The 25,875-nt window shown below is 25.0% G+C and overlaps 4 protein-coding genes across 4 annotated transcripts in view; 1 reads left to right on the top strand and 3 right to left on the bottom strand.

Annotated features, from left to right (window-relative positions):
- LOC118644945 overlaps positions 1-25,875 on the top strand; it is a 356,119-nt gene that overhangs the window by 286,611 nt on the left and 43,633 nt on the right. The gene's annotated exons all lie outside the window — the stretch shown is intronic.
- On the bottom strand, positions 4,479-8,480 carry LOC118644943 (putative gustatory receptor 28b). Its single transcript, XM_036284910.1, has 7 exons — positions 8,118-8,480; positions 7,544-7,827; positions 7,006-7,164; positions 6,611-6,860; positions 6,463-6,531; positions 6,306-6,395; positions 4,479-4,842 (listed from the first exon to the last, which is right to left on the bottom strand). The coding sequence occupies exons 1-7, from the start codon at positions 8,457-8,459 to the stop codon at positions 4,786-4,788; spliced, it is 1,251 nt and encodes a 416-aa protein (XP_036140803.1). The 5' UTR covers positions 8,460-8,480; the 3' UTR covers positions 4,479-4,785.
- Positions 8,729-10,785, bottom strand: LOC118644944. Its single transcript, XM_036284919.1, has 4 exons — positions 10,487-10,785; positions 10,296-10,361; positions 10,141-10,230; positions 8,729-9,432 (listed from the first exon to the last, which is right to left on the bottom strand). The coding sequence occupies exons 1-4, from the start codon at positions 10,667-10,669 to the stop codon at positions 9,352-9,354; spliced, it is 420 nt and encodes a 139-aa protein (XP_036140812.1). The 5' UTR covers positions 10,670-10,785; the 3' UTR covers positions 8,729-9,351.
- LOC114255500 lies at positions 15,950-17,708 on the bottom strand. The gene is made up of 4 exons (XM_028194432.2): positions 17,355-17,708; positions 16,941-17,009; positions 16,750-16,839; positions 15,950-16,561 (listed from the first exon to the last, which is right to left on the bottom strand). Exons 1-4 carry the CDS (start codon positions 17,490-17,492, stop codon positions 16,454-16,456), a joined length of 405 nt encoding a protein of 134 aa, XP_028050233.2. The 5' UTR covers positions 17,493-17,708; the 3' UTR covers positions 15,950-16,453.

Here is a 25,875-nt window from a genome sequence, read left to right as displayed (position 1 = left end):
TAATTGCATCATAATGATTACAAACATTATAACCGTCGTATAAAACTGGAAGGAAAAATCACAATTAACTTCCTCACTTTCGATATAAAAAAATATCAATTAAAATTCCAGTATATTGGAGATCACAAATTGTATATAAATGTCTCAGTAAAAATATTATATATTTACAATAACAATCTTAACGATAACTAATTTTCGAAAATAATGTATAAAAAATAAAATAAAATAATAGGATAAGTAAACATAAAAATAAACCTTTCGGAGAAATGCATTGCCAAAATAGAAAAGACCCATTCCTGTAAATTTCAAAGGATGCTGCATTCTTTGCAAAGTAAATTGATAAATCTGCGAAAATAATCATTATTCTTGATCTTTAATTTTACTCAATATATTTTATTTACTTTTTATGTTAAAATGCTTTTTACCTCTTCCGAAATATCAAAATATTGACGTACATTTGTTAACTGATGAATTACTGTATCATTTTTGTTAGCCTGAAATATAAAATTTATTGATATAAAATATACAGGATGTCCCAAATAAGCAAATAAATATCAATATTTTAAAATGTAAAAGAATTTTATAAATCAATGTTTTAGACAAAAATTTTTGTATTTGTATGTAACTGCATATTACAAATTGCATTAAATAATCACTTCTCAAAAGTGCAATGGCAAATTGCTGACAGTATTTCTGCCAAAACAGTTACCATGGAGAATGCATTAGCACGCATCAAAAAGATATCACAATTTTGAATTATAAAAGACCGACTTAAGACTTTTTTTTACAAATTAATCGACTTATCTCATTATTTTTTCGGTGCATAAAGATATTAAAATATAGTTGCATACAGTCAAAGAATGAATAGTTGATGAAATATTTTGTATTCAAAATATAAGAAAATAATATAAACAATATCTTTTATTTTGATTTTTTGATAACTCTACAACATGACAACTCCTCTATATGCAGAAAATAATTAGAAGAATCATTATTAAAATCATGTAAAAGTAATATAACTTTATTTTTTAATGGTGATAATTTTCTCGTAACCTTAAAAAACTAAATTTTCGAAAATTGATTTTATTACTTGTTCTCTTTCACAGATACAGACTATAAAATTTTTCTGTAAAACATATTTTATCAAATTGTCTTGTTTTTATGGGATATTTAACTAAAGTACGAAAATATCAATAAAAAAATGTAGCTCAGTAGTGAAACGATTGTCTAATAAAGGATTTATATTTATTTTCTTATTTTAGGAAACACTTTGTATATCCATAGATTGCGTGATTTTACCTTAACCGTAACTGTTTCACAAATGTAATTTATAATATAGAGTTTAAATGACATTAAGAAAATCCATAAACCAATATTCAACAAGAAGTGCATTTCGGTGTACAATTCTGAATAACTTTTTATTAGCCTTATGCACAAATAATAGCATAATGCTGTTAAATATAAAAGATAAGATGCCATTTCGAAAGTCATTTGTGGTCCAAATATCATATTCAGTTCACGAGCAAGGTGACATAATTCTAAATGAAGATGCCTGTTAAAAAATATATTCTGTTATGATAAAAATGTATATATTATGACAAATTATAATAATATAATCTTAAAAATCCAAATAATATGTAAATTTTACTGTTATTATTTTTTTAGTAAAAATTTATAACTTATTGTCATATTAATATCTTCTATATTTTTCGTGATTTGCTTGCGGCAAAAAATAGAACAATCCTGTATGAATGTGTAACTAACTTACATTGAAATCCACAATATTCGTTTGTAGTTATCAGTATAGAAGGCGTAATGATGAAAATGGATCACAGGCTTCTTTTGCATACATTTTAACTTATGCTCTTTCTTTACTAGTAAATACCGTATGTACTCGTTTATCTTATCAAACCTGGTGCCAATATACCTGTATAAAAAAATTTTAGAAAATGTCAAATATTTGGAAAATTAAAACATTTGGTATTGTAAGCGATTTAATACCGTCCAGTATTCTATTTTTATAGGAGATATAAACTGCACGATTTAGTCAATCTTAAAACTAGTTACTAACTAAACATTTATGCTCACAAGTATCTTTAAGATCTTCCCTTTCCCGAAAACTGAATAATTTAATGCGAGAAATAATATCGTGAAAAAAAAGTTATAGATTACAAAACAATTATTGATTTTGAAGAATTTGTTTTTAGTAGATTTTAAATAAAAAAATTGTAAATGTATAAACTATGAATTTTTATTTCTTTAATTATCTTAGTAGATTATGTTTTTATCGGTATTTGATATGTATAATGCAATGTTTAGTTTTCGATAAATAAAAGAATAAGTACCGCTTTTGAAGGCTTATGTCAATCGGTAATGTTTTTAATAGTAATATAATAAAGTTTATATATTCCTATTACTTTTATACATTAATTTTATTAAATAAATAAGTATAAATACTGTCAATTATACCAACCATAAGAGAAAGATAAATAACAAGTCCACGAGCATACTAATATGAAGAGAATGATTTAATATGTAAGGTAAACATAAACCCCAAAGAACAATTTTTTTTATGCTTTGCCATAGTAATGATTCATAACAATTTATAGTAATACTGTATATAATCCAAAAAATTACTATTCTTTTTGACCACATTTGCACTTTTCCATGTGTTTTTATGTTACCTAAATCTTTTAAGGTATCATCTACAATAGTAAGTTTCTTTAAACATGTAGAAAATCTCTGAAACAATTCCATGCGTTGTATATAAAACAATTAAATTATTTAATAAAAATACAATTACAAAAACAAAATTAAAAAAAAAAGGTTTTATAAAGAACTTTTCATTTAAACACAGCTACCATAGAAACATAAAAAATATAATTTAATAAATAATTTTAATGTTATTTAATCTGATAAATATATAGTATTTACTGATAAATATATAGTATTATATAACAATATAGTTTAATTATACCTTTTGATGGTAGAAGCTCATAATCACGGACACAATTAAAGTAAAGATATTAATTGACGTAACAGTTGTGGCGACTGGAGTCGTAAATAATACTTTAATTGTAAAGAGTTTTATTATGTAATAAAATAAATAAGCATAAGTAAACCATATTATCAAAAAATATAAAATATTTAAATACGTCCACCAAATTCTTGTTGTTTGTTTTGTGGGATAAAAACCTAAACCCACAATGAAGCACATAACAAAGAAAGGACGCAAAGCTTGTTGGACTGTGATGGTCATCACTATTGCAAGTTTATTGCATTGACTGTCCGTTCAAACTTGTTTATCAAGTGATGCTATTGTGCCTACTTGGAACTATAGCGCGTCTTTGTAATCGCAGTATATGTTCCTTACAGCACTTAAGCATATTAAAATTACGGATTCACTTTGAATCGAAAGAAATGATTGATAGTCTAATTTTATATATTAAAAACCAATGGTTTCTAATATATAAGATGGTTGATTCTAATAATTTTTTATGTTTTCTTTTTTATTTTGAAGCAAATATGTTTACTATTGTTCTTGTAATGTAACTTTTTTCGTGAAAAAAAGAAAAATGTTTTATTCCAATTATTAAAGACTAAAACAAAATGATAAAAAAGGGCTACAGGTGTCAGCACGGTACTTATTGTGTAAATTTACTTATTGTACAAATTTATTTGTACAACTAAAATATAACAGTTATTTACTGTGTACATTTAAAATAATTACAATGATAGTAGTAATTATAAACGTTTTGGCTTACTTTAAACCATTAGTGTAATATTATTTTATGAAAATTATTTTATGAGTATGTCGAGTATGTTGGAGTCCTGATCTCGAGAATCATGATCCTGAAAAATGTTAGTCGCTAATTATCAATGGTTTACAAGTCGTATCGAGGGACTGTATACAAATAATCATTGTTAACAGTAGTAATAAACCATTAATTAAATATAGCATAAAATATACTTCGAAGACAACGAGTTATACTTCGCAACGGGATTATCGCAAAGGTTGGTTAAACAATAAAATAATAAATTTTGGTACGCAATTCGATATTAATGTCATAGAAGTAAAAGATATTGTTATAAACGATTTAATATTTGAATATATCAAGCATGTGTTCAAACTTGAAATGAGCTAAACATCAGATAGACATAATCACAATTTATGTTTAACAAAAAATAAATAGATTTCATAGAAATTCTGTATCCTTTTGGTTGAGCTATCTTGATGTTTTTTAATAAATAACGTTTCTGAAATTAATCTATTATAATTTTTTTCAACATTCAAAACTTTCGCATTCTCCCAATCAAAATTATAATTAAAACAAATTCTAGAATAAAAAGCAGTTGTATTTGTTCTTATGTGACTTTTGTGTTTATTAATTCTCGTTTTTAATAAATTGCTAGTTTGACAAACATAAGAAGCATCACAATTTTTGCAATTTAATTTATATATTTAACTTTTTTTTTAATTAGGCAGTAAATCTTTGTATATTTTAATAAATTTGTTGAGCTTATTCAAACTGAAAAACAATAGTCTTAAATTTGTATCTGTCAGAATATTCCCAAGTTTATCATTAAAAAATGATATGTAAGGAGTAGAAAACCAATAAACAATTATTGTTTGAGCTACATATAGTATTGTCATACTTTTTGTTATTAATTAAATACTAATTCAATAACTGTGACGTTTCTTATGTTGGTCAAACTAGCAGATTATTAAAAACAAGATACACAATTTATAAAGTGTTAAAAATGATAATCCTTTTCTGGAATTCTTCAACCATCCGACATTTGTATCATGATGATCACGTATGTTGAAATTGTTATGCAGAACTATGGAAAAAATGCATTAATTTTCAATTAATTCTCATTGCTTGTAAAAATAGCATTTTGGTTAAATATAAAGATAAAGATTTTAAAGTAAAAATAGTATAATATACATACATATATATATATATTATACTAACTATTATACATATATGTATATGTATATGCAGGGTGTGCCAAAACATGTGGGTCAACGATCGTAAAAAGGTAGAAGGGGGGTCGAAATAAACATAAAAATCCAATATTGTCTTGGATTAGGCCTTGGGTTAGGTCTTGGATTAGATTCACCAATAATCGAGATATTAATTTTTTAAATTATGCCAATGAGAGCGCGCCGAGGGAAGAGCTCGATTCGCTCGAGTCATAACACAGAAGAAAAAATCTATCGTGAATGTATGAATAGCTTTCATTAATTTACTGTTCACAATTACGATAGAAATTAATTAGATTATTTGCCGATTCTATACGTTAATATCTCGATTATTAGACCTAACCCAAGACAATATTTTTATGTTCATCTCGATCTCTTCTACCTTTTTATGAGCGTTGACCCACATGTTTTGAGATACCCTATATATGTAAGAAGAAATACTAATAAAAATTTTAATGATAAATTTAAAAGTAATTATAAATTTCTGTAACGTTTTATATAAAATGCAATATACAAAAAAAAAATAGAGGTAGTCACCAATATTGGCATATTATTCTGTTTTTAAATAATATTTGTTAAACAAAAGCTAAAAATAAAACTATAAATTTTAGTGTAAATATATATGTACATATATACATGTACATACATATATAAATGACACACTATAGGGAATTGAATTGGTTTATCAACGTAGTAAGTAATGTGATGTATTATGACTATTGTAAAAGGAGTACAAAACTTATCTTATTAAATAACAAATAAAATAAAAATATTAAAATTTTAAAAACAAGAGTAATTTAAAAGAATTAAAAAATAAAAATTAATAATTTATTAAAGAAATAGAAATTTATATTATAATTTAAACTTACGTTATAAAAAAAAAAATATGACGTATAATATTTATAATTTGTTCTGAATAATAGAAATACATCGGTTTAGATTCTATGATAATTTTATATTTTATACATTAGGAAAAAAATACGAAAGAGAAAATTATAAACAAAACAGTTTAGAAATCTACGAACATGTAAAATATTCTAATATTCTAAATAAATTATTTAATTTTAAAAAAATTACGCAAAAGAAAATTATGCAAATTTAATTCTTATTTTTGAAAATTGTGTTTTTTAGTAGATTTTAAGTAAGAAAGCCATGAATGTATAAACTATTGGTTTTTTATTTCTGTAACTATCAGAGCAGCTCATGTTTTTATCAGTGTAACGTTTAGTTTCTGAGAAATATTAAGAAGGTGTCATTTTAGGATGCTTATCTCAATATTAGTGACTTTCCTCTATTAAGAATAAATAACAAAATAAACCTTTATGAGGAATTTGTTGCCAAAATTAAAAAGTCCCATTCCAGTAAACTTCAATGGATACTGTCTTGCATGCAAAGTGAACTGATATATCTAAACATACAGGATTATTTATCATAATTTGTTTTAACTTACATTTTGCTATTATAACATTTTTTACCTCTTTCCAAACGTCAGCGTATCGAAGAATATTTGTTAATTCATTAATTGTTTTTTCAATTGTATAAGCCTAAAAATTAGAATTTATTAACAAAATTAATTGACGATATGTATATTCTAAATTGAAAACATATTGTTTAATATTTTACCTTAACACTGACATTTTCGCAGATGTAATTTATAATGTAAAATTTTCCTACAAATACAAACAACCAGGAAACTACTCGACACCATACAATTGTTGGTATAAACAATCCATATTTATTCATTAACAACTTGTATAAATAGTAGCATATTGATGTTACAGTTAATGGATAGGACACCATTTCAAAAGTCATCTGCATTCTAAATATCATATTCCATTCACGAGCAATCCGACATAGTTCTAAATAAAGATGCCTGTCAAAAACAATTTTTCAATACCGTAAGGTACAAAAAAATAATAAAAACTTAATTTATGGAAAATAATTTTCATAAATTAATGTCTTGTATCTTTTTACTAGACTGTTAAAATAATATTCTACATAAATGTGTATTGATTTACATTAAACTCCACAAGACTCGCTTGTAATTATCAATATCCAAAGTATATTGATGTACAGTCACTGGAGGTTTCTTCCATGTATTTTTTAACCAATGCTCTTTTTTTATTAATAGATTTCGTATATGCTTATTTATTTCATCAAATCTAGTGCCAATGTACCTGTTTTATAATGTTTTAAAAATTATAACATCCATGATAGAATTATTGACCACCATTTTTTGATAAGTTTTAAAGTTAAGTTTTAAAAAATATGTACAAGTAATTTTTTGTTAATGTAATTATAATATTTAGCAGGACTTACAAAATAGTATAGTATACGACAACTTTGATTTAATAACTTTTAAATAATTTGACAATTAAATAGAATTTTTTTACTTTAAAATATCTTTACAAATATACAAAAACTATTTATATATGATATAATTGCACTTTAATAATTATCAAAATTATAAAAAATACTATTTTAAAATAGAAAATATTTTTGATTATATTAATAGAATTAGTTTAATAAATAAACAAACACAAATTAAAGACTAACCATAAGAAAAACATAAATACTAAATCCACGAGTGCATTAATGTGAAAACTATAATTATATATATGAGCTATAATGAATCTCCAGAAAGTAGTTTCTTTTCTTATTATTGTTAGATATTTTTGCCATGATAAAGTGTCGTGAAAATTCAGACCAAAACTGCATACAACCCATCCAGCTATCACTCGTCTTGACCACATATGTATTTTTTGATACATTTTTAAACTACCTAGTTCCTTCAAAGTATCATCCACAATAGAAAGTTTCTTTATACACATTTGAAGTCTCTAAAATATTATTAAAAAATAAAATTACAAAAATATGACTATTTTCATATAATAAAAAATATACAAATTGCTTTAAAAATATTGTTTACTAATTGTTCTAAACAATATTTTTAAACGTATTATTTTAATATATGTATATTAAGAGCATTATGTGTTAGCCATTGGTGTAAATATTATTATATGTATCTAATTATTTTAATGTTACAATTAGATTACATGCTTAATATAATGTTAAGTGTAGATAAATATATGTAGATAGCTTGTTAAATAATTAAACACGTTAATTGTACCTTGTTATAATAAAGATTAAAGATTGTGGATGTCATTGTGATAATGATGTTGTTTTCCAAAACAACTATTGAAATAGTAGCAGGAAATATTCCTGCCAATGAAAGAGAGCTCACCATGCAATAAAAAATATAACCATAAATAGACCATAATGTCACAGAATATAAAATGCTTAAATATAGGACCCATTTTTCCCGAGTTGTTGGTTTATTTAATGGATAAATACATAAACCGATAATAAAACACGTAAAGAAAAGAGGTCGAAAGGCCTGTTGAATCGTGGTATAAGTCATGATTCTTACTACTGACTTAACACTGAGTTGTGAACTTATTTGGCATATCATTTCTTATCAATTATGTTAAAAATAATGTGTTTTTTTCTTTGATAATTGCGACGTTCGATAGCACTTAAGAAAATGTGAAAAGATAGATTAAATTTGAATTAAAAATAATGACTTGTCACTATATATGCTAAAAATTATTAAAACATTAATAATGCTTACTAATTATTGATATATTTTTTTACGTAAAATAGATATTTATTTTTATTTTTATTTACACTTTTTATATAATGTATTTTTTATTATTACGTTTTAATATTATATATGATCTAACAAGATTTTGTATATATGTACATATATGTGTATTACATATACTATATGTATATACATATACGTATATATGTATATGTAAAAGAAATTTCTTATACGATTATTGGATTATTAAGCTTGTTAAATAACCCTAATGTAACAAAATATCATATAAGACATAAATAATAATACTGTTTTTTTTTAATTTCACTTACATTAAAAAAATTTATATTGATTTATATTAATTTAATTTTACTTATTCTTTTCGTTGATTTAAAGAACAATAGCCTTATTATAATATTCAGATTATATAATATTAAAAAATATAAAGATAATATTTTTGTTATTTATAATTTAATAATTAAACTACTTTAATTATATTTAAAAGTATTATATATTTTTTCTTGTTGTTAAATTCATGATAAATATTTATTTATGATTACGAATTACCAAAACATGTCTAAATTGTTTAAATATTTGCTAGAAAAATAAAGAAAAGAATTAGAACAGAAAAAATAGTAATTAATTTATTACAGTTTATACAATATTTATTAATAGAAACAGAGTATATATTTTATATATTTTTTTAAAAATAACAATTATAATGTTTACTATGATTCTATCTCTTTACTAAAATTTGATTTTTTTAAAAACCATAGTATTCTTTATGTGGAATGGAAGACATCTGCATTATAATAATAACAAATGTTGTAATTGTCATAACAATCTGAAAGAAAATATACAAATTAAATTTTTGTTAAGATTTTAATAAAAAATAAAAAATATTTTAAATTACTATTTTTTAATGTGAAAATATAATTTTTATATACGAAATGTGACAATAAAAATATGTTATAAAATTTATTAAATCATACTATAGTTTAATGTTATTATTGTATAATTTACTACTTACAATATGTATAAAAATTTAAAAAGTAAAAGAAGTGCCCAAATAATGGGAACATAATAAAATCTCTTTACAGAGATGTAATAAAATATATTGCAATTGGTGCATAATATGATTTTTACTGTATTAATTGATATTAGAATACTATTATTTTTTACAGATGTTGAGATTATACATAAAAAGCGAGAGGCAGAGTTAGAAAAAAGAATAGATAATACTGTATAATAGAATAGTGCTGGGTATATGTAGTTGTTGAGAGAAAAACTGGGTTATCATACAACTTCTATTAAATTTGAATTTGTTCTCAAAATGACTTTAGACCAATATGTTTAAAAAAAGAAAAATAATTGTGTCAAAGTTGTGAAATAATACCATTATGCTTCGCATAAAAAGTATATCTAGATAAGAACATTTTAATGGTAAATATAATCTATTTATTTATTTTTAATATGTGGAAAACTTGTTTAAAGCTTAGAGTTTTCATTATGCCTTTAGGGTTTTCTTATTAAAAAAATTAATAGTATTTACTTTTCGTAAAAAGCAATTGCCAAGATAAAAGAAGCCCAGTCCTGTGAATCTCAATGGATTATACATCATATGTAATACAAACTGATAAATCTGCAAAGTTGTCAAAATTTTAATAACTTTACTTGAGGTGCTTTTTTTACTGAAATTTATTTTACCTCATCACGAATATCAGCATATTGACGAAGATTTGTGAACTGGTGAATTATTCCTTCCATTTTAGACTAAAATTAATTATTTTATTGTTATTAATAAGCCTGATAATCAAATCTGAATAAAATGTGTATACAGTCTACATATTATGCATAATATTATATGGAATATTTATGGAAAATCTATGGAAATTTACCTTAACACTAACAGTTTCACAGATATAATTTAAGAAAAAGATTTTTGCCACATGTAAGAATATCCAATAAGGAAGGTTGAACCAATTCAACGATGTGACCATGAAACGACTTTTTGTTTTTATATGTATAAAAATATAGTTACATATTCTTATCATTACAATCATATAGGCACCTAGTGTCATAGTTATTTGTATTCCAAATATTACATTTAATTGGCGAGCAATTTGACACAATTCTAAATGGAGATGCCTATTAAGAAATAATTTGTTACCGAGGGCATAATAAACATGTGAATAAAAAAAGTTCTGTTTTTTATGTAATTAAATTTTTAATTTCTACTAATCTTAAATGCACTATTTTTAATAATAAATCAGATCCAAATTAATGATCAATTTGTTAAAAAATGTTCGTGTTTCGATTTACATTAAAGTCCACAGTACGTGCTTATAGCTGTTTGTATACGTATATTGATGCACAGTCAACACGGTTTTTCTTTGTATATGTTTCAAACTATGTTCTTCTTTCATTAACAGATATTTCAAGTGTTCGTTTATTTTGTCAAACCTAGTGCCAATATACCTGTTTATTAAAAATCAATTATAGTTTTCAAATTTATGGAGCTACAACAATAAAGTAATAAATAAGTAATAAATACATACATAATAATTAAGCTTATACATATTTCACTTCTGCTGTATTTATAGCAATTTAGGGCATGTTTTAATTTATGAATTATATAATTTCTCTCTCTTTCTCTCTCTCTCTCTTTTTTCTGTCCTTTTCTACGTTATTTATACTAAAAAATATAAAAATATATTGTTCAAAGAAATAACTGTTGCCTAGTAATTAATAGTAACATTTTTATAATTAATAACATATATTATAACATTAATATTATAATTCTCATAGATCCACTTAAAATAATATAACATATGTAATATGTACGTAACAGTTATATCGTTGAGTAAGCTAGACTAGCTGCTAAACCTAGTAAAAACTTGTTAAAATTGCAATCATCACATTTTCTCCGAGCAAGAGAGAAAGAGAGAGAGAGAGAGAGAGAGCCCCCCTCTCTCTGTATGTGTGTGTGTGTGTGTGTATCGTTCCGTGTTTAAAATTAAAAGTGTAAAACTATTAAAAATTTGTTTATATTATACATAATAGAACTTGAGTAGTACTAACTATCACTGATGTTAAAAGTGGTAATATTTATAACGTTTTAATACTTTAGAAGTATTGTGCTAACTTCGCAAAATTAAGATAAGGGCCTATTTTTGGTGTAAGAAATGCATTTTTAAAAATTGTCATAAAAAACTGGAGAGCTATGTATAAAAAGAAATTATCCCCAATTTTTAAATAAAAATTACTTAAACAATTTGAGTAATATACAAACCACAGAATAATTAGAAATAATATGTCCATAAATATATTAACATGATAATAGTAGTTTGCGATGAAGGGTAGAAGTAAACACCGACGATCCTCTGATATGTAAATCCAAGATATCGCGTCACACATATTTCCGATTTGACAAAATATTGACCATCCAATTAACAACCATTTTGCACATATGTGCAACTTATGATACAGTTTTGGTGTACCCAATTCTTCTAAAGTATCATCCACAACAATGAGCCTTTTCGTTAATATCTGCAATCTCTGAACACATTAATAATTTAATACGTGTATTTTTTTATAACATAATTACATGAGAATTATTTAAAATGTAATATTTTTATATAGAATGCTTCATTTTGATTTTTATTTTGTTAAATCAATTAATTTTAACATGGAATTAATTTCAACATAAAATTAATTTTAATATAAAATGCGCATGCATTATACCTTATTCGAACACATATTTATAATAACAGACATAATGCTTGTAAAAATACCAATATGCATATCGGCTATGGCATAACCTGTTTGAAACCATGTATCTACCTTAAGCGCGGTCACAGTATAATAAATAAGCCAAATATAAAAAGTCCATAATGTCATGTTATAAAAAACACTAAAGTAAAATTTTTTTGAGGGATATACGCTTAAACCAAGCAAGCAAGAAGTTAAAATTAGGGGATATATGGCCTGTTCTATAGTGGTAGAAGCCATATTTATCACTACTGTTGTTCCTATATAAACTGATGTCGAATATCAATTCAAAACTGTCATAAGCCTCATTTAGCCACTGCGTAATTTGCTTGTGTTAATAAAATGATGGAATAATGGTTTAATACATTAATCTAAAAAATTATACAATGGTTTTACAAAATGTATTCTTTATAAACATACATAATGACATAATCGATAAATGTAATTAGACGTTAAGAAATATAACACACTTTCATGTAAGAGTACATTTTCTGTAAGCCATTTGTGATAACGGCATTACTTTTCTTTTTTTAGAACTGTAAAAATAACGTAATTCTATTTCTTTAATAATGAATTTAATTATAGTTACTCTTATCGTTATTTTTTATATTTTGAACTTATTTGTAACATAGTTGCGTTTGTGTGTATGTATATTCTATCTCTGGTCTTTGATTGATCGTAGTTCATTGAATTTAAATCATTTTTAGATATATATCTTTAAACTTTAAAATATCATGAGCCAATCAAATTTCTGTTTTTAAAAACAATATTAAATTTAAAATTAATATTAAAATTTTTTAATTTAAGATTTTTTAAATGTAAGATTATTAATTTCGTCATTTTTCTAAATTAAAAAATTTTTATTTATAAATAAAAAAATTTTTATGTACAAAAAGATCTTCAACAATTAATAAGATGGTAGCAAAAAATGCTACTGTCAATGAAAAAAATAGCTTGTAATAAAAGAGATAAACAAACTGTAACAGAATATAAAATGTTCATATATACGATTTATTTTACGCCACGTTTTTATTTATTTAATCATTAATAGACACATAAATTTATAATAAAATATGTAAAGAAAGAGGAAGGCTTGTCGAATCATGGTACAAGTTATGATCGTGACTATTACATAAATTAACATTGAGTGTTAAACTTATTTATCATATTATTCATTGTTAATTATGTTAATTACATTAAAAAGAATGTGTTTTTTCTTTATAATTGCAATGTTCGGTAGAGCACTTAAGAAAATATTAAAATGATCGATTCGGCTTGATGAATGAAGGTGACTCGTCACTAAATATATACTGAGAAATTAAAACATTAATGATGAGTAATTTTTATGCATTTCTCTATTTTTATTATCAATTTGAAAAATAATATTTTTATCACAATATTTAATATAAAATTGAAAAAGATAGTATATGTTAATATATTAATATTTTAGTTTGTAATGTTTAAAGAAGAACGATAATTAAGAAATGAGAAATATTACTTTATATCTTAGCGTGTGTTTAAGTTAGCCTCCACACAGTAGGTTTGTTTTTTATTCCTGCACTGCTGCACTAGTGCAATAAGTTAGAACGAGAAAAAATATATTTGTCTTATTCTAACTTATTGCATGATCAGTGCAGCAGTGCAGGAATAAAAAACAGACCTATTAAAATTTGACAGTTCTGACATGAGTTCCCGTTTCATTGAACGGAAACTAGCTTGACACACGCGACCGATAAACTGACAGACTGACTGACCGACAGAATGACTGACTGACTAACTGACTGATAGATTGACTGACAGACTGATTGTTATAAAATATGAGTATATAATTTGTATTTTAAATTTATATTAAATTATATTAAAGTAAATAGAAATATATTAATAAATTACTTTAATATATTATAAATTTTTTTTAAGTCGACAATGTTGTAAAACTTATTTTGATACTTACTGAAGGTATTTGATACATATATATGTTAAGAAACATTTAAAAAATAATTTTTAGCACTAATTATTATTTTTTATTTATTATTAAGATATAATATTAACCTAATACGCCTAATAAATGATATAACATTCTTGATAAATTGCTTAGTAAAAATGTAAATTCAAAACTGAAAAGTTAGTCTAATTAGCTTTAATCTTTCTTATAGAAATTACTTGAATAATCTGAGTAATATACAAACAAATAGAATAATTAAAAATAATACATTTATGAATATATTAACGTGATAATAATAGTTTGCGGTGTAAGTATAAGTAAATGTTGACGATTCTCTGGTATGGAACCAAATTATCATGTCACACATATTTTCAACTTGACACATTAACCATTCAGTTAACAGCCATTTTGCACATATATATAACTTATGATACTGTTTTGGTGTATCTAATTTTTCTAACGTTTTAGCCACAATAGTAAGTTTTTTCATTAATATCCGAAAGGCAATAATTTAATATGTGTATTTTTCAATAACATAAAAAGTATTTAACAACGTAAAAAGTATTTAAAGTATAATAATTTTATTATATTTATAGCAGAATATGTAGTTATATTTTGACCTTTGTGGTATTAAATTATTTAATCTGAGTATGAAGTTAATCTTAATATTGAACATACGTATCTTGTTCAGACATACATTTAACAGAAGTAATGATAGTAAAAATACCAAAATACGTATCGGCTACAGCATAGTCCGTCTGAAATTATATGTCCACCTTAAGTGTAGTCACGATATAGTGTAGAAAAAGGTAAATATAGCATAATATAAATATAATATAATAAATATTAAGTAAGTAAATATAATAAAATATAAATGATCCATAATGTAATATTATAGAAAACACTTATATATAAGTAAGGTTTCTTTATAGAATGCGCCTAAACCGAGAAAGGAAGAAGTCAAGATTAGCGAATATATGGCCTCTTCTATGGTAGACTCCATATTTATCACTATCTTAATTTCTATCGTAAACTAACGTTTGTCAAATATCAATTTGAAACTGACATAAGCCTCATTTAGCATCCACGTAATTTACTTATTAAATAATAAAGTAGAAGTAATAAAGTGATATAACAATGGTTTAATGCATTAATATAATGAATTATATAAAATCAATAAACGTATAACGTCCTTTATAAAAACGTAATGACATAATCGATAAACATTAGATAGACATTGTCAGGGTTGAGGTATAACGCGTTATTTGTAACACCTCTACTCGTAACAATCATTTTTTTTATAACAAACCAGATAACATTACTTTTCTTTTTTTGCAACTGTGACAATACATTTTTTAATAATGATCACAAATTTAATAGTTACATTTATTATTATTTTTTACATTTTCATCTCTTTTGTGACATAATTTTTAGTTGCGTATATGTTTGTTTTATCTCCATTTTTTGTTCACTGACGTATAGTATGTTATGTTTAAATTAGCTTAAGTATAGTTTGAAAATATCATGAAAATATCATATTGCCGCATACATTTTAAGAATAATATTGAATTTAAATTGTTAAAATTTTTAAACACAAGACAGTGAGTGCAAAAAAATAAAAATTTTACTTATAAATTTAATAAAATTATTTTTTTATTTATTTTGAGCATTTGAAAGTTTTTCTGTTTACATTCTTTATAGTCTTGTAAATTTAGAGTATAAAATACTTTTTTTTATTTTTGCGAATCATGTTAAAAGAAATTAAATTTTTTATTTAACAAAATCTTGCTTTATAGCATTTAAATCTTTCCATGATTAATAAAAACGTTATTTATAGTTATTAAAAGTGCTTTTTTTATTTAAAATGTATATGAATAATTAGTGAATATGTATATTTACAAAATAAATTAAAGTAAATAACAATTAATATTCAAATAATGAATAGATAAACTAAATAAATAAATAAAAAATAAATATTGAATAATGATTTCATATATGTATTTCTGATTCAATATATCCGAGACCAATTTTTATTAATTTGAATAAATAAATATTGCGACATTTATACATCTATATTTAATTTTTATATAATTGGTTTCTTAAATAATAAATTGCAAAGATGATTCAGAAGTATTATAATTTCTTTTTTTTTCTACACATCTCTATCGAAACATGTTTCATTAGTCCTAGACGTTCGAAAAATTGGATAAGTATCCATTTGTATTATAAGAATAATAACAGTAAGTATCCAGATAAAGAACTAGAAAGAAAAAGAAAACTCAATTATGTATGAATAAAAATATCGATATTTATTTTTCTTAGATATCTATTGATTTTTAAATTCTAGATTATTATTATTATTACACTTAAATATTAATTTAAATTAAAATTTTACACACACACACATACATATATATACATATACATATACAATTGAATAAGACTAACCTTATGAATAAACTTATAACCAAAATGAATCATGCCCATTCCGATAAACTCCAATGGCCGAAGTGATATTTGCAAAAGAAACTGATAAATCTATATTATAATATAATTATATTATATCTAAGGATAAATATCTCATTTAAAAATACTTAAAAATTATCTAAACTTAAAAAGTATTAGAAAATTGATTTTACCTCTCTATACGTTTCGGTAAAACGTAAAAGATTTGTTAATTTATGTGTCAAGTCTTTCGTTTTTTGCACCTGAAATGGTATAAAGTTAATTACGTTTAATTATAAAGTTATTTACGATTTTGATTATAATAATATATAATATATATTGTATGATTTTTAATTATAAACAGACATATTTATAAGATTAAACAATATTACAATCTTTATGAAGGAGGGATTTACTTAATATTTTCTTGCGAATAAAGATTATTCTTGTATTCTTATTACTATCATAATTATTATTTAGTTTTACTAAAAAGATTATAATTGCAGCTTGCAGAGAAATTGAAAAGTATGTCATGTAACTTTTTACTCATGAAAACAATTCTTTTTTAATAGTGAGAACAATTTTTTAATTTATGAAAATCAACTTACCTTAGAACTAACACTTTCGCAAATATAATTTAATGATATGAATTTTATCAAAAACAGTATGCACCACAAGTCGGTGACAAATATAAGTTTTAGTTTAGCTGAATCGCTCCCATGCATTTGTTTTAGGCATAATAACATATGATACTGTACATAAAATGATGTGATAAAAATAATGAAATAAGAAACTATTTGTAATGTCACTTGCGTCCCGAATAAGTCATTTATATCACGAGCTATTCGACAAAGCTCCGAATGAAGATGCCTAAAACATTACATTAACAAATAAATATATCTATTATAAAATTACAATATACTTTTATTAACTTATTATTTTTATATACATTGTATATTCTGTATATTATACGCGTGTAAAGAATTATATTAGTCTTATATTAAACTTTTATTTAGAACAAATTAGTAATTATTTGTCTTGTGTGATTATAGTTCCAGATATAAAAGATGAATAGATAAGAGAAAAATGAAACATAATTAAAAAACATATGTATTATAAATTGATATAAACTTTATATTGATTATATAAAGATATATTATTATTATTATATAATTACAAAAGTTCTAATTTACAAAGTGAAGAGCAAAAGTGAAAAAACTTTTTTAAACAAAAGTGTGATTTATTGCAAAAGATAGTCCTTTGTGTTTATATGTATAAAAAATAATTCTAACTTGGAACACTTCTTAGTTTTTTCCAGAAATTAATAATAAATAGAAACATTTTAAAATCGTCAGAGCTCTCAATTACCTACTTGGGGGATGATAAATCTCAAGGAAGAAAGAAAAAATTAAATATTACAATATGTCAGATTTATTTCAGATGGCTTTTCTTGATGCGAATAAAATAAAATATTTTTAATATTACCTTATTAGTTCAGTGGACAATAACGTTAATTAATTTTTAGCAGCCTCGGTCAATGAATCCAAATTGTATTTATATGTATCAGGAAAGTCGATTGAGTCTGGAATATTGCAGTATGTAACTTTTTTCTCTTCTTTTTGAGATCTGATGAATCAAAGTCAAGTGATTAATCAATGGCAATGATTTAAAAAATTTTACATTTATTGTTAATTTTAAAAGCAAACTAAAATGTATCTGAAGCTAAAACTTGAAATTTATATAGGCACCAATATCTTTTGTGCAATAAACCATATTTCAAAAGTGCGTTTTTACTTCTGCTCTTTCACTTGTTAGATCGATAATTTTTACATAAATAATAACAAATTAGATTTGAATTATTAATGCAAAAATATGTAATATACATATTATATGAAATTAAAATTTTGTTAATATTATATATACAACTTAATTCTCAATTTCTATAATTTAATCAATTACAGCACCTATTTAAATCTAAATTTTTTCCGCAATTGTTAGTTGTTTTAATGCGCCTTACACTAAAAAAAATTTACTAGATTGAAATAAATATTTTTTCAAATAGTACCAAGCAGAAGTTTTGTAAAAACTAAATAATATTTATTTCAAATAAGATAATATTTTCTATAATTCAAAAAATGTATAATCTATCTTATAAATTATAAAAAATATTAATTTATTTGTAATAAATATTATTTATTTTTTATAAAACTTCTGCTTGGTACTATTTGAAAAAATATTTATTTTAATCTAATAAATTTTTTTTTTAGTGTAAGTTTAAAACAAGACATAATAGCTAATAGACTGATATAATTTCAAGAAACAGTAATGAAAGCGATGTCAAAAAACATCTGAGAGAAAGAGAGAGAGAGAGAGAGAGAGAGAGAGAGAGAGAGAGAGAGAGAGAGAGAATTTGAATTGATTGAAGTTTATTTAGCTTTCTCAACTATTATGTTTTACATAGACTTACATACATGCTTCTTTAACATCCGTTTAAATACATCAATTCTTTCACAACTTCTAATTTCTGTTGACAAGGTATTGTATAATTTTATGTCCTTGTAACACACGCTTTTTTGGGCACTTTTAGTTCTAACGAATTTTATTGCGATAGTCCCTTTCTGTCTTGTTTTTTTTCCATTTTCATTACTAATTACTTCTAGTCTATTTAAATAATTTGGCGCCAAGTTATGTAAAATCTTAAATATACATACATTATAGTGTAGTCTCTGTTTTATAGACATAAATTGCAACGCTTGTAACATATGTTCTATTTTGGTGTATCTATTACATTGTAATATTACTCGCATAGCCCAATTCTGTGCTACTTGTAATTTATTCAATTGCGTTTCTTCCATATCTACCAGTAGAGACCAGGAGAGACCGGGAGAGACCGGGAGAGACGGAGAGAGACAGGGAAAGACGGGGAGAGATGGGGAGAGATGGGGAGAGACCGGGAGAGACGGGAAGAGACGGAGAGAGACGGGAGAGACGGGGAGAGACGGGGAGAGACGGGAGAGACCAGAAGAGACGGGGAGAGATGGATAGAGATTGGGAGAGACGGGGAGAGACGGGGAGAAACCGAGAGAGACGGGAGAGACCGGGAGAGACGGGGAAAGACCGGGAGAGACTGAGAGAGACGGGGAAAGACCGGGAGAGACTGAGAGAGACCGGGAAAGACCGGGAGAGTTAGGGAGAGACGGAAGAAACGGAGAGAGACCGGGAGAGACGGGGAGAGACCGGGAGTGACGGGGAGAGACGGGAGAAACTGGGAAAGACGGGAAGAGACGGATAGAGACCGGGAGAGACGGGGAGAGACGGGGAGAGACCGGGAGAGACGGAGAGAGACCGGGAGAGACGGGAGAGACGGGGAGAGACAGGGAGAGACCGGGAGAGATGGGGAGTGACGGGGAGAGACGGGAGAGACCGGGAGAGACGGGGAGAGACCGGGAGAGACGGGGAGAGACCGGGAGAATTGGGGAGAGACGGGGAGAGACCGGGAGAGACGGAGAGAGACCGGGAGAGACGGGAGAGACGGGGAGAGACAGGGAGAGACCGGGAGAGATGGGGAGTGACGGGGAGAGACGGGGAGAGACGGGAGAGACCGGGAGAGACGGGGAGAGACCGGGATTGATTGATTGAAATTTGAGAGAGAGAGAGAGAGAGAGAGAGAGAGAGAGAGAGAGAGAGAGAGAGAGAGAGAGAGAGAGAGAGAGAGAGAGAAAGACACTACTTCCTTTTTTCATTCTAACTGAGAAAAGTCTCACAGACTAAAAAAATGATTTGCTTGGCTTTAATTGAAGATACTGTATTTTATAGCATATGTAAAAAGTAGCTTTGTGATGGCAATTTTAATGTTCAAAATGAAGAATGCCTTGATATCCTATTTGATGGATCTAACAAGACATAATTTATTATAAGTTGCTCAAACTCGATGAAACTGTCAATTTTGACCGTTACTAGCAATAATTAATTAAATTAAATAACATACTTGAAAAAAAGATCTTTTAATTAGCACTGGAAGGAGGAAAGATCTGATTTTACTATCAATATGCGATTGTACACATGAAAACAACATTAGAAGTCATTTTCGACATTAGCTGAGAAATTCTCTTTTACGTGGCGTATTCTCCAAACCTCGTCCCTTCAAATTACTATCATTTCTCTACAACATCATCCTCGTTGATTCCCACATCAAGTCTTTTGACAAAAGCATTAATGAATTTATCAATTTGAAATTACCATCCTTTTTCAAAAGCGGATTTGTCAGTTACCCGAAAATTAGCAGAAGTGTGTAGAAAGTAACGGAGACTATTTTAAAGTTAAAAGATTATTTGTTTAAAAATAAACAGTATAATTTTTTTAGAAAGGCCGAAAATTAAGTTGTTTATTTAATATTTGAACAATACTGGACTTCTAATTTAATATTCTTCCCTTGTTTGTGATTTTAATTATTTTACAAAATTAAATAAATGCTGTTTGTGTACATAAAATTGCAATTCATTAAATGATAATACTTTATATCAATGTATACTTATATGTTTGGTTAGTATAACGTCATTTCCTTCTTTTTTTTAACAAAATATTTTCTTCAGTATTTTTATATTACTTTAGCATTGAATTACATTATGGTCCATAATACATGCTTGCGGTTCTCTGCACTTTGGACATAGAAGCGAATGACTGGAAACTTTTCCCACTTGCATCTGAGTCCATATTCTTCAGTATCTGATAGTTGTTCCATATAATTATTTATTTTATCCAATCTATTACCAATATATCTACAATTTTTTGTTTAAATATGTTTTAAAACATTTAAAAAAATATTTTTACATATGCAGTAGAATTAAAAATAAGTAAATTATTTTTATTACTTTTTTAATTTAAATTTTACAAATTTATATTTAAAAAATATGTAAAAATAATCATAAAGTTTCAAATTTACATAATAAATTAAAAAAATGTATTTTAATAAAATAGCAACTTATTAATTTATGACATAATATTTAATGTAATATTCTTAACCTTAAAATTTAGAAATTTGTATAGATTTAAATTAGCTGGCTTTAATCAGATTTTGACAATAATTTTTATAATTAAATTTTAATAAAATAATAATTTTATAAAATACATTTTGCAAACCTTATAACACATGCAAACATTATATCTCCCAGAGTGTTAACATGAAAAGGATACGCCAAAACAAGAGGAATTATTATGGCTTTTAAAGTGTTAAACTTTTCTATATTCCAAATAGAATCAGCACCAAACAATATGAGAATTGTTACAAAATATATAATTAATATCCGTAATATTGAGTTTTGAAGTCTACAGTATTCTTTGGGCGTACCAAGCTTTTCCAATGTATCATCCACAAGACCAAGTTTTTTTATACATGTGCGAATTTTCTGAGAATAACATCAATAATTATATAAATTATGTATTATTTTTGGAAAAATGTACAAAAAACATATATGTAACTACGGTACATTAAATAAAACAATATCTTTTGATAAATATTTTGTTGAAATATTCATATTTGTCTATCATGAAATAGATTAAACATCAATTTCTAACTTAACATTTTGTGAAACTGTTTTAGATAAAGAAATCAATGTTTTAAAATAAATATTTTTTTTTTAATATTTAAAAAGAATTTATTCTACATGTAGAAAAATCTCCGTTGTGCAATATAGAAATAGACTTCGTCTAAATTAAATTTAATTTAATACTTTGAAATAAGTAAAAATAAGATAATTTCAAAATGGCACAGGTAATATAATTATATCTATAATATCTGGTTTACTATAAATAATAGATCAAATAATATTTATAAAGAAAAACATATCTACAATTATAAAGAAAATATATACCTGATATTTGAGAATGGTGAGAGTTACAGATATTATTGTTATACATATATTCATATTTACTGTCATAAAAACCAAATAGTTATTGAATATACGTCTTGGGTTAAAGATGTATATCATAGAATGAAACGCACAGGCATAGAAACTCCATACAATTAATATGTAAATGATACTCAAACGAAATTCCCAATAATTAAGAGAATGTTTGAGAATTCCGAAACCAAAGAAAAAAGCAACTAAAGAGAGAGGTCTTAAAGCTTTTTCTATAGTATTAACCATGATCGTAACTGTTACAATTTCATGTACTAACTATTAGATCCCGAGTTGAGAGTCAAGTACTATGCGGCCGACACATTCATCACGATGATGAGATAATATTTGATTAGATCAACTCATTGTAAAGTCGTTAAATCATTAAACGGTAGCATATGTATACGTAGTTAAGAGAATTAATATTTCTACGAAGCATTAGTAATTTTTAAACTGCGTTGTCACATATATGCGTAATATACAGGCTGTGTTCTACTGTTTAATTTTTCTTGAAAACATATTTCTGAAATGACAAGATTATAATAGTTTCCAAATTACAAACAATTAAATATATTAATTGCAATGGCTAAATTTTGCTTACTTAAGCACAAGATACGTAAGTGACAAAAATGAAAAACGGGCCTTTTTTCAATAACAAGATACGCATTATACATATGCAATAAAATTTCTGATATTTAATTAAATGTTTTGTACAATTTTATTAAATTTAAGTTAAATTAATTTTATAGAAACTTTAATTCTTATTATTATAATAAATTCACAACTGGTTGAACAAAATTTTTTTTGGCAAGCAAAATTGTGTAATAAAGAAATAAAATTAATAAAACTAACAAAATTTTATTGAGATTGCATAATATTAAACATTTTTTAAATTAATTTAACGTATATACGCTTTAATGTACATCTTTCAAAAAATTTATATTAATTATTAATTACGTAACGTCAAAGTAATTTAAATAAACTTTTAAATTTTGCTCTTATTTCTTGAAAAAGCAATATTAATTGAAAAATTGTTTATCTATAAAATATTTAATTTATTTTACATATTATGTAGGTATGTTCATTTGTATTAAAATAACAACGTACGTCGTCACCGTGGCAAAAAACTGAAAAAAATTAATAAATTTGGTTCTTATTTTTTCATTCTCAAATCTTATAATTATGTAAATAAATAATGCAAATGTACACTTTAATTATTTTACATACAACTATGTGCTAAAAATATTAGTTATACATATTTAATTTAAAAAAATACGTAAGTAATTGCAAGGTTTTTTACAAACATCAAATAAGTCCATTTAACATAAAATTTAAGATATTGGTTTATGTAAAAAATTCTTTTAAATTTTACTTATTTGATTAAACGTTAAGCAAAAACGTAAGTAACATACCTTGCCTGTAAGAGAATTATCAATTGAAAAAAACCCAAAAGCAGTGATATGTAATGAATTAAGCATTATTTGTTGTGTAAATTGATGAATCTGTGAACATATTTATATTGCTATATAAATAAGTATGTACGTATAAATAATATATATGTTTATATATTTATAAACTATGTTTACATAATTTTTCATAAAAATTTTTTTAATATTTTAGAGATAGAGAGTATTTTCTAAATACTTGTTGCATTAATATTATTGACTCTAATCAATTTTTCGAACAGTTTCTATTTAAAAAAACTGCACGGACCCATAATACATACAACAAAAGTAACAGAAAAGGGACAAATTTTACCAGGTAAGCTTCGCGTATACCTTGAATAATAACGGTGGTATTATAATTGTCAATTCTTATAGCTCAAAAAATATTTAATAAAAAATATTTTATTATAATTATTTAAATTTTATTATAATTTGGAAAGGTTTTAAAATAAGTTGTAAGAAAATATGGTATGATTTTTGTATCCATTCCTCCTCCGATTTTAATAAACTTTTACAGACAGGTAGTATTTACTACAATAAATGTAGTCAAATACCATAAAAGCGAACGTATGAAAACGTCTAGTTTAACTATTTATTATTTAACTTATGTTAATAATTTTTGAATTTTTTGTACAAAGAACTAAAATTAATGACTATTTTATTGAATTATTTTATTTTATTGTTATACATATACCTAATAAATTAATCGGCGGTCTCGTACATATGTATAGTTTTTGAGATATACTTATAATTTAAAAATATTCTTATTTTAATTGATAAATATTTCTTATAATTTTAACTTAGATATATCTTATCAAGATACTTTGAATAACTTTCAAAATTTTTACTCGGCAACTATTGTTTATTGTGTGGTAGTATGAGGTAAACTTCGTTTTGCATGAAAAAACGAAAACTCATATGGAACAGAGAAATTATTGACAATGTCACCTGCCATAAGCACCGAGGAGTGTGGAGTGAAGTTTGCTTCGCGAACTGACTGACTGACAATGTTGCAATATTTTCTAACATTTGTCCGCGTGCGTATGTCATTGAAAATATCAAAATAAACAAATGATACACCATACAACATTATTTCACTGTTAAAGCAAAAAGAAATGAACTTCACTTTGCGTGAAAAAATACAAACAGCATATAATTAAAAGTTAAATATCTTGAAAACTTAAACGTTTTTGTAAATTTACTCTTATGGCATTCAATTGCATTTAATAAATACTACGTACCTGTAAAGTTTCACTAAAACCGGAAAAGAATCGAATACAGAATTCAGCCAAAAATGAAATGAAAAATAGAAGATTATTATTTGTTTCATTTAAGAAATTAAAGGTGGCTTTATGACTTTCAAATCCATTGATTATCCAACATTAAACAAAAAAAGGGCATTTTATATCTCCCTTGAAACCTTACAATTACATTATATCTGAAACATATTTTTGTATCTTTTATTTTTTTTCAAAATATTTGCTTGAGACAATTAAAATGACGCACCTTACAATCTTACGGTTTTGTGTTACACATTTACAGAAAATACTGCCATACTTTTGATTAATGTTGTATGTTATAAAGAAAGATTTTGATTAATATAATTATCTATAATACATAAAAAGACTTACTTCTTCTCTCAAATCATTATTAATAACAGACCATTCAAAAGATTGTACAATTTCGCCGGTTTTATATGCCTGAAATAAATATTAATGCATGCAATGCGATTTGTAAAGTCTGTAAAATTATATATCGCATAATATGTATTCAATACTTAATTATTG

This window comes from Monomorium pharaonis, chromosome 3 (assembly GCF_013373865.1).
Source record: "Monomorium pharaonis isolate MP-MQ-018 chromosome 3, ASM1337386v2, whole genome shotgun sequence".
NCBI classification, from domain to species: Eukaryota; Metazoa; Arthropoda; class Insecta; order Hymenoptera; family Formicidae; genus Monomorium; species Monomorium pharaonis.
Note: the sequence above shows the minus strand (reverse complement) of the source record. Positions and strands in the feature narration are given on the sequence as shown.

Bases quoted from the DNA above. Each gene is read 5' to 3' on its own strand.
- LOC118644943 (XM_036284910.1), bottom strand. From the start codon at position 8,459: ATGATATGCCAAATAAGTTCACAACTCAGTGTTAAGTCAGTAGTAAGA. The intron at 7,828-8,117 runs GTACAATTAACG...ATAATATTTTAG, and splicing joins TTAATCTTTATTATAACAAG to AGACTTCAAATGTGTATAAA. The intron at 6,861-7,005 runs GTAAATCAATAC...TGTTTTTGACAG, and splicing joins CGAGTCTTGTGGAGTTTAAT to GCATCTTTATTTAGAACTAT.
- LOC118644944 (XM_036284919.1), bottom strand. From the start codon at position 10,669: ATGACACTAGGTGCCTATATGATTGTAATGATAAGAATATGTAACTAT. The intron at 10,231-10,295 runs GTAAAATAAATT...ACAACTTTGCAG, and splicing joins ATGCTGATATTCGTGATGAG to ATTTATCAGTTTGTATTACA. The intron at 9,433-10,140 runs GTAAATACTATT...ATTTTCTTTCAG, and splicing joins GCAATTGCTTTTTACGAAAA to ATTGTTATGACAATTACAAC.
- LOC114255500 (XM_028194432.2), bottom strand. From the start codon at position 17,492: ATGTTATTATGCCTAAAACAAATGCATGGGAGCGATTCAGCTAAACTA. The intron at 17,010-17,354 runs GTAAGTTGATTT...ATACCATTTCAG, and splicing joins GCGAAAGTGTTAGTTCTAAG to GTGCAAAAAACGAAAGACTT. The intron at 16,840-16,940 runs GTAAAATCAATT...ATTATAATATAG, and splicing joins TTACCGAAACGTATAGAGAG to ATTTATCAGTTTCTTTTGCA.